This window comes from Dendrobates tinctorius, unplaced genomic scaffold (genome assembly GCF_039654945.1).
Source record: "Dendrobates tinctorius isolate UK_male_01 unplaced genomic scaffold, ASM3965494v1 ptg000136l, whole genome shotgun sequence".
Taxonomy (NCBI): domain Eukaryota; kingdom Metazoa; phylum Chordata; class Amphibia; order Anura; family Dendrobatidae; genus Dendrobates; species Dendrobates tinctorius.
The window spans coordinates 4,301,520-4,310,783 of NW_027361804.1; the positions used below are offsets into that span (position 1 = coordinate 4,301,520).

Here is a 9,264-nt window from a genome sequence, read left to right on the forward strand (position 1 = left end):
TTCCACAGCGCTGTTAATTAACGCGCTGTGGTTTAAGTACCCCTAACTACTGCTGTTAAAAGGCGTATCGGCGGTGGTTCAGGGGTTAATATGCTTGGATACAGCGCTCTGTTAACAGCCGGCTTCTTCAGCAATGACCTTTTGTGGCTTCCCCTCCTTGTGGAATGTGTCAGTGACGGCCTTCTGGACATCTGTCAGGTCAGCAGTCTTCCCCATGATTGTGGAGTGTGTCAGTGACGGCCTTCTGGACATCTGTCAGGTCAGCAGTCTTCCCCATGGTTGTGGAATGTGTCAGTGACGGCCTTCTGGACATCTGTCAGGTCAGCAGTCTTCCCCATGATTGTGGAGTGTGTCAGTGACGGCCTTCTGGACATCTGTCAGGTTAGCAGTCTTCCCCATGATTGTGGAGTGTGTCAGTGACGGCCTTCTGGACATCTGTCAGGTCAGCAGTCTTCCCCATGGTTGTGGAGCTACTGACACAGACTAAGGAACCTTTATAAACTCTTAGGAGCCTTTACAGGTGTTTTTTAATTATTCTAATTTCCTGAGATAATGACTTCTGGGTTTTCATTGGCTGTAAGCCATAATCATCAACATTACCAGAAATAAACCTCTGACATAGATCACTCTGTGTGTAATGACTCTAGAGAATAGTCATTTTTTGTATTGAAGAACTGAAATAAATTCACTTTTTGATTATATAATTTTGTGAGAAGAACATGTACATTAGCGTGTGTGTGTATATATATATATATATATATATATATATATATATATATATATACAGTATATATAGAATTAGTGTCTGTATATACACACACACTCTCACACAAGCGCTCCCTCCCCTGCAGTGCCCTCCTCTCACCACCAGATGGCGGCACTGTGTGGACCCGTCTCATTCTCTCGGCAGCAGAGAAGCTGCTGCTCGTCCTCTCCGTTGCTTCCCGTGGCCCCCGCCACCTCCCGACTCCTCAGGGCCCCGAATCCCGGGATCCTCCAGTGACTACAGCTGCCGGAGATCGGGGATCAGTCCCGGGATGTCACATCTTCCAGACTGCTGCCTCCTCCGGGCGTCGCAGCCTCCTCTGTGCCCCCAGGTCAGTGCGTCTCCCTTCACCATGGAGCAGAGCCGGCAGCAGCCTCTACTGACCTCCTCCTCCTAGCAGCTGTGCCTCCGTGTCCACTACCTGTGCAGCACTGCCAGCAGCCCCCCACACCGTGCACCCAGAGCAGGACCCCCAGAGCACTGCCAGCAGCCCCCACACCGTGCACCCAGAGCAGGACCCCCAGAGCACTGCCAGCAGCCCCCACACCGTGCACCCAGAGCACTGCCAGCAGCCCCCACACCGTGCACCCAGAGCAGGACCCCCAGAGCACTGCCAGCAGCCCCCACACCGTGCACCCAGAGCAGGACCCCCAGAGCACTGCCAGCAGCCCCCCACACCGTGCACCCAGAGCAGGACCCCCAGAGCTCTGACAGCAGCCCCCCACACCGTGCTCCCTGAGCAGGACCCCCAGAGCACTGCCAGCAGCCCCCACACTGTGCACCCTGAGCAGGACCCCCAGAGCACTGCCAGCAGCCCCCCACACCGTGCACCCTGTGCAGGACCCCCAGAGCACTGCCAGCAGCCTCCCACACCGTGCACCCTGTGCAGGACCCCCAGAGCACTGCCAGCAGCCTCCCACACCGTGCACCCTGAGCAGGACCCCCAGAGCTCTGACAGCAGCCCCCCACACCGTGCACCCAGAGCAGGACCCCCAGAGCACTGCCAGCAGCCCCCACACCGTGCACCCAGAGCAGGACCCCCAGAGCACTGCCAGCAGCCCCCCACACCGTGCACCCAGAGCAGGACCCCCAGAGCACTGCCAGCAGCCCCCCCCCACGTGCACCCAGAGCAGGACCCCCAGAGCACTGCCAGCAGACCCCCACACCGTGCACCCTCACTCAGCCGGCCCCCCAGAGATTATACAGCTGCACATTCCAGCAGATGTGAGGACCGACGGTGGCCCCCGATATCTGCACAGAGCTGACAATCACAAGGCACCCTCCTTTGCTAGTGCTCCCCTCACCCCTGCATTGTTGTCCCCTATCACACCCCAATAATCCCCCCGTGCACACTCCTTCATTAGTGCACCCCAATAATCCCCGCCTGCACACCTCCCTCATTCTTGCTCAGTTTGTCATTTTTGTGCCCTGTGGCCCCCACCCCCTGACATCCTGCCCCCTCCACTCTCCCCGCTACCTGTGGCCCCCTCGTGCCCCTCTTCCTCGGCCCCCTCTTCCACTCTGGGGATGACGGCTGGGGAGTTCCCACATGGGGGCCCTGGGAGGCTGCCACGAGGGGGCCCAGGCTGTGCACTCTGTGGCTGTTATAAGGTGCTGTCCGTGGTGCTGCTGCTGGCACAGGGGGCGCTGCTGGATCTGTACCTGATCGCGGGCACGGACCTGTACTGGTGCTCCTGGATAGCCACTGACTTGGTTGTGGTAGCCGGATGGGGGATCTTCTACTCCAAGAACAGCCGGGGCCAAAGAGCCTATCAGCGGTCACTCAGCTTCTCTGGCTACGGGCAAGTCCTCCGGCCGAAGAAGGGCCACTTCGCCTACAGCCACCTGGCCTGGCTTATATATGCCATAGCCTTCACCCCAAAGGTGACCCTGATCCTCTGCACCCAGATAGTGGATCAGATCGAGGCCGGGGTTCCGCTGGGCAGCACAGGTTTCAGACTCACGGTGGCTCTCTCGGTTCCTCTCCTTTGGTCTCTGGTGCGCTCGCTCAGCGTTGACCCTCGAGGGTGGCCACACCAAAGAGCCAACGGCTACTTCCTCGCCTCCTGCCTGGATCTGCTGGACAGCTACACTCTCCTGGACCCCGTGCTTGAAGGGAAACTACTGCTAAATCCCCTGATCCGCTACCCTCTACTGGTGGTCTACTTCGTGGCTCTGGCCTCCCCCGTCCTCTGGTTGTCAGAGTTGGACTCGGCAGCTCCGGCCGGCTGTTGTCGCCTCTTCCTTCGCCTCCTCTGCAGCTCGATGGTGGACGCCCCCCTCTTGGCCGTCCGTTGCTACTTAATGTTGGGTCCGGCCCACCAACCCATGTCCGTCTTCATGTTAAAGAATGTCTTCTTTTTGGCCTGCCGCTGGTTGGAGGTCCTGGAGCTCTGCTGCCTCCTGAAATCTCCGGGTCCTGACCACACGGACCGCCCACCGGTACAGTTCAGCCACTGCGTATCCGAAAACGACATGGGACCCCACGCTTATGTCAATACGCTGGCTGTGACATCACAGAACTAAGCTGCGCTGCCATGGTGGCCGATCATTCGCAATTAACCCCTTGTTCTCCAGTGGACCTTATTCTTCCTTTACCAACACTGCCATGAAAATCAAGAGAGACCCTTTCGATGTCTAAATATGGAAAAGGAAGTCGTATAGAAACTTGGGATCTGTATGGGGGTCTGTCAGGTCAAATTAAAAGGTTTTTGGGGGGTGGGGGAAAGTTGATGTTTATCTATGGTAGCTGAAAAATGATTGGTTTGTAGACGTCATGTGATTACCCACCGTGAGATCCCAAAATAAGTTATACTTGGAGGATTTAAAGGGAAGTCATCACCAGCACAATGTAAGGCACCCAAAAAAATCGTCCCCAAAGTGCCAAGAAGGCACTAAAGTGATCCCCTCTGCCAATCTGATTCCTTAAAGGGTTAATCCCGTTTTCCTAGACGAACATTATCGGATAGGGCTTGTAAAAACAAACACTTTTGCAATTTACTGCTGTTTAAAATTTTCAGCCGTTCTTGAGATAATAACATTTTCATTGTTATACTCTTCTGCAACGGTGGTCGGTTTCCAAGGCAACCAGCCGTAAACCAAAAGAAAACTGTTCATATCTCAAGAAGGGCTGAAAATCTTAAGCAGCAAATTGTAAAATTGCTGGTCTTTACAAGCACTATCCGTCGATACCCATTTATAAAAAGTGTACAAATCCCTTTAAATTACTATAGTGGCCGCCGTGCTACCCTAAGTATAATAGCGGGTTTGATAAAAATGGAAATGGGTCTATTTGTGCATCTGTCGTGTCTTATTGGGAAATTTTAAAGGAGCACACACACCCTTTACATTTTCCAAAAGCTGCAAAAAAAGTTTTAAGAAAAAAAAAAAGTGAATTTTGAGTGAATTTAACGTAATTTGATGAGTAATGCATGCGACCTAACAATGGCTGGATATAACTTTATATATGGTTTAATTCTGTATTTAAAGGGGAACTCCTAATCTAAAGTAATCTTTGCCGGGAAAAAAAAAGTAATATAATCCCTGTTGGATTATCAACATTTTCCGTCAGCTGCAGGTTTCTTCTGTCTGGATTACCACTCCGATTCAGTGTTGCTGCAGTACTCACACCTACCTGCAGGTGTCACTTTAGCCTATGCGGTCAATGAGGCCTATGCCACCAACAGTGACCCCTACAGGGTACAAGAGAGAATATAACTTTTTTTGTATGGAGATATCTTGAGAAAATATATTATATTTAGTGTCAAAGTGAAATCTAAAGAAAAAATATTTTATGAAATGCAGGAAAAAAAAAATGCAAGAAAAAAGTCTGCTGCTATCCCGATTCTGTGAGCTGGCTGCGGGCCGCCCTTATGTACCGATTACACCTGTCAGGTCTATGCGCCGAGACCAGCACTGCCTTATCTCTCCTCACCCCAGGGCTCCTACTAAAGATTTCGGAGTCTTTGGGTGTCTTAAAGGGGCTCGATATATATATTTTTACTAATAATATTATTTAAATGGATGTATTTGGGGCTAAAAATCATTTTCGTAATTGGGTTTAATTAAAAATTTTGCACCGTTTTGCAGATAGCCCATTTAGCAGCCAGCCATAACCGGTATGATGGAGGCTATAGAAGGAGAACGGTGCAAAAATTTTAATGAAACCTAATGATAAAAATGAATTCTAGACAAAAATACATGCAAATATGTAAGAAAAAAAAAATCGTCCTAACCCCTTTAAGAATTGATAAATTTTCAATCACATTCCAAGGTTCAGGATAAAATGACTTAATATTTTAAGTTTTGGGTTGTTGCCATGACTACTGGTTATTACGGTAGCGGCTAGTGCGATTCTAGAGAACGGGGGATGTCGCTTTACGGATGGATTCATTTGGGCCCTTGCAATGAAATCTGCACCCAAATCAGTGTGTAAGACGCGGATTTCACAGCAGATTGGATTCATTTGGACTTTAAATCTGTACAATCCTTTTTTTTTTTTAATTGCTGCCTGGAAACAGTCAACAAGCAGGCTGCATGGTATCTAACAGGGCTAAGCTGAAAGTGGATCTGCTGACCAATCCACTGCAAAAATCCCGAGTCCCTGCACAAAATACGGCTCGGTTTCAGTACAAAAAAAACAAACTAAACAGCAGCTTGTTGATGGTTTCCACGTAGGCACGTTTTTTAACTGAATAATATCTGGCATGTATGAGCCCATAGCAACCAATGAGATCACTGCTTTCATTTTCCAGTCTGAAAGGAAAAGAAGAAATCTGCAATCTCATTGGATGTTGTCTGTAGTAGGAAAATGAAAGTAGGGAGTTGATTGGTTGCTATGAATCCACGGCAACCAATCAGATATCAGCTAGAATCTGCGTAGTGAGGGTTAGAAAATGAAATCTGTGATCCGATTGGTTGCTATGGACGCAGGCTGCTATCTTATTAATACCGCGACTTGAAGAAAAAAAAAAGCAGCAAATATTCTAAGGTGACCGCCGTATGGTGACCGGCTGACGCCATGTTACATGACGCTGATACAATGTCCGCCAACTGCTAACACTGCATAATATGGCAGCGACCAAACGCCTCCGCTGTGTGAGGTCATCACTATCTGTAGAAATCCAGCAAGGGCTGTTCTTCTAGAGGCGTCACGCTCTCACTTATCCCAAACTGATTGTAAATGCAACAAGGCTCTCAGGTAACGCCGCACCAAGGGCTGAACCTCAGGATCTCACACCCAGCAATGCACAAGGTGGCCGCCACGGGGCCAGGACTGCGCCTGCCGAGAGACGCACTAAGCAATGCATGGAGAAAGGGATATTTTTTTGTCTCATACGTGTTTTATAAAAGTCGGCGAACCCGCGTCTGTAAAGGAGATTCTGTCTGATTCAGCACCACCAATATGTAAGATGTAAACAGCTGTCGTCTTACAGCATTGTGTTATTACTATAATACCGCCCCCTGTGTACAAGAATATAACTACTATAATACCGCCACCTGTGTACAAGAATATAACTACTATAATACTGCCCCTATATACAAGAATATAACTACTATAATACTGCCCCCTATGTACAAGAATATAACTACTATAATACTGCCCCCTATGTACAAGAATATAACTACTATAATACTGCTCCCTATGTACAAGAATATAACTACTATAATACTGCCCCCTATGTACAAGAATATAACTACTATAATACTGCTCCCTATGTACAAGAATATAACTACTATAATACTGCCCCCTATGTACAAGAATATAACTACTATAATACTGCTCCTATGTACAAGAATATAACTACTATAATACTGCCCCTATGTACAAGAATATAACTACTATAATACTGCCCCCTATGTACAAGAATATAACTACTATAATACCGCCCCCTATGTACAAGAATATAACTACTATAATACCGCCCCTATGTACAAGAATATAACTACTATAATACTGCTCCCTATGTACAAGAATATAACTACTATAATACTGCCCCCTATGTACAAGAATATAACTACTATAATACCGCCCCTATGTACAAGAATATAATTACTATAATACCGTCCCCTGTGTACAAGAATATAACTACTATAATACCATCCCCTGTGTACAAGAATATAACTACTATAATACCGCTCCCTATGTACAAGAATATAACTACTATAATACTGCTCCTATGTACAAGAATATAACTACTATAATACCATCCCCTGTGTACAAGAATATAACTACTATAATACCAGCCCCTATGTACAAGAATATAACTACTATAATACTGCTCCTATATACAAGAATATAACTACTATATTCTTGTACATAGGAGCAGTATTATAGTAGTTATATTCTTGTATATAGGAGCAGTATTATAACTACTATAATACTGCTCCTATATACAAGAATATAACTACTATAATACTGCCCCCTATGTACAAGAATATAACTACTATAATACTGCCCCTATGTACAAGAATATAACTACTATAATACTGCCCCCTATGTACAAGAATATAACTACTATAATACTGCCCCTATGTACAAGAATATAACTACTATAATACTGCTCCTATGTACAAGAATATAACTACTATAATACTGCTCCTATGTACAAGAATATAACTACTATAATACCGCTCCTATGTACAAGAATATAATTACTATAATACCGTCCCCTGTGTACAAGAATATAACTACTATAATACCATCCCCTGTGTACAAGAATATAACTACTATAATACCGCTCCCTATGTACAAGAATATAACTACTATAATACTGCCCCCTATGTACAAGAATATAACTACTATAATACTGCCCCCTATGTACAAGAATATAACTACTATAATACTGCCCCCTATGTACAAGAATATAACTACTATAATACTGCCCCCTATGTACAGTTGTACTTGTGGAATCGGGCAGAATCTCTGAACAGCCGCTCTGGAGGTGTCGCCCGCTTGCCCTGTGACTGTAATAACGGGTGAATAAATGGTGATACTTTGTGCTCTGCGCCTCGTGTGATTATTGGGTAATGATGATTGCAGTGTACAGTCATATGTAAAAGTTTGGGCACCCCTATTAATGTTAACCTTTTTTCTTTATAACAATTTTGGTTTTTGCAACAGCTATTTCAGTTTCATATATCTAATAACTGATGGACTCCGTTATATTTCTGGATTCAAATGAGGTTTATTGTACTAACAGAAAATGTGCAATCTGCATTTAAACAAAATTTGACCGGTGCAAAAGTATGGGCACCTCAACATAAAAGTGACATTAATATTTCGTAGATCCTCCTTTTGCAAAAATAACAGCCTCTAGTCGCTTCTTGTAGCTATTAATGAGTTCCTGGATGAAGGTATTTGTGACCATTCCTGTTTACAAAACAATTCCAGTTCAGTTAAGTTTGATGGTCGCCGAGCATGGACAGCCCGCTTCAAACCATCCCACAGATGTTCAATGATATTCAGGTCTGGGGACTGGGATGGCCATTCCAGAACATTGTAATTGTTCCTCTGCATGAATGCCTGAGTAGATTTGGAGCGGTGTTTTGGATCATTGTCTTGCTGAAATATCCATCCCCTGCGTAACTTCAACTTCGTCACTGATTCTTGCACATTATTGTCAAGAATCTGCTGACACTGAGTTGAATCCATGCGACCCTCAACTTTAACAAGATTCCCGATGCCGGCATTGGCCACACAGCCCCAAAGCATGATGGAACCTCCACCAAATTTTACTGTGGGTAGCAGGTGTTTTTCTTGGAATGCTGTGTTTTTTAGCCTCCATGCATAACGCCTTTTTGTATGACCAAACAACTCAATCTTTGTTTCATCAGTCCACAGGACCTTCTTCCAAAATGTAACTGGCTTGTCCAAATGTGCTTTTGCAGACCTCAGGCGACTCTGTCTGTGGCGTGCTTGCAGAAACGGCTTCTTTTGCATCACTCTCCCATACAGCTTCTCCTTGTGTAAAGTGCGCTGTATTGTTGACCGATGCACAGTGACACCATCTGCAGAAAGATGATGCTGCCGGTCTTTGGAGGTGGTCTGTGGATTGTCCTTGACTGTTCTCACCATTCTTCTTCTCTGCCTTTCTGATATTTTTCTTGGCCTGCCACTTCTGGGCTTAACAAGAACTGTACCTGTGTTCTTCCATTTCCTTACTATGTTCCTCACAGTGGAAACTGACAGGTTAAATCTCTGAGACAACTTTTTGTATCCTTCCCCTGAAAAGCTATGTTGAATAATCTTTGCTTTCAGATCATTTGAGAGTTGTTTTGAGGAGCCCATGATGCCACTCTTCATAGGAGAACTACTTGCAAGTGGCCACCTTAAATACCTTTTCTCATGATTTGATACACCTGGCTATGAAGTTCAAAGCTCAATGAGGTTACAAAACCAATTTAGTGCTTCAGGAAGTCAGTAAAAAGTAGATAGGAGTGTTGAAATCAAGAAAATGATAAGGGTGCCCATACTTTTGCACTGGTCAAATTTTGTT

The 9,264-nt window shown here is 45.9% G+C and overlaps 1 protein-coding gene across 1 annotated transcript; it reads left to right on the forward strand.

Moving 5' to 3' along the window:
* Nucleotides 1-871: 871 nt before the first annotated feature.
* Nucleotides 872-7,773, forward strand: TMEM121B (transmembrane protein 121B). Its single transcript, XM_073544122.1, has one exon. The coding sequence runs from the start codon at nt 2,294-2,296 to the stop codon at nt 3,290-3,292; it is 999 nt and encodes a 332-aa protein (XP_073400223.1). The 5' UTR covers nt 872-2,293; the 3' UTR covers nt 3,293-7,773.
* The last annotated feature ends 1,491 nt before the right edge of the window (nt 7,774-9,264 follow it).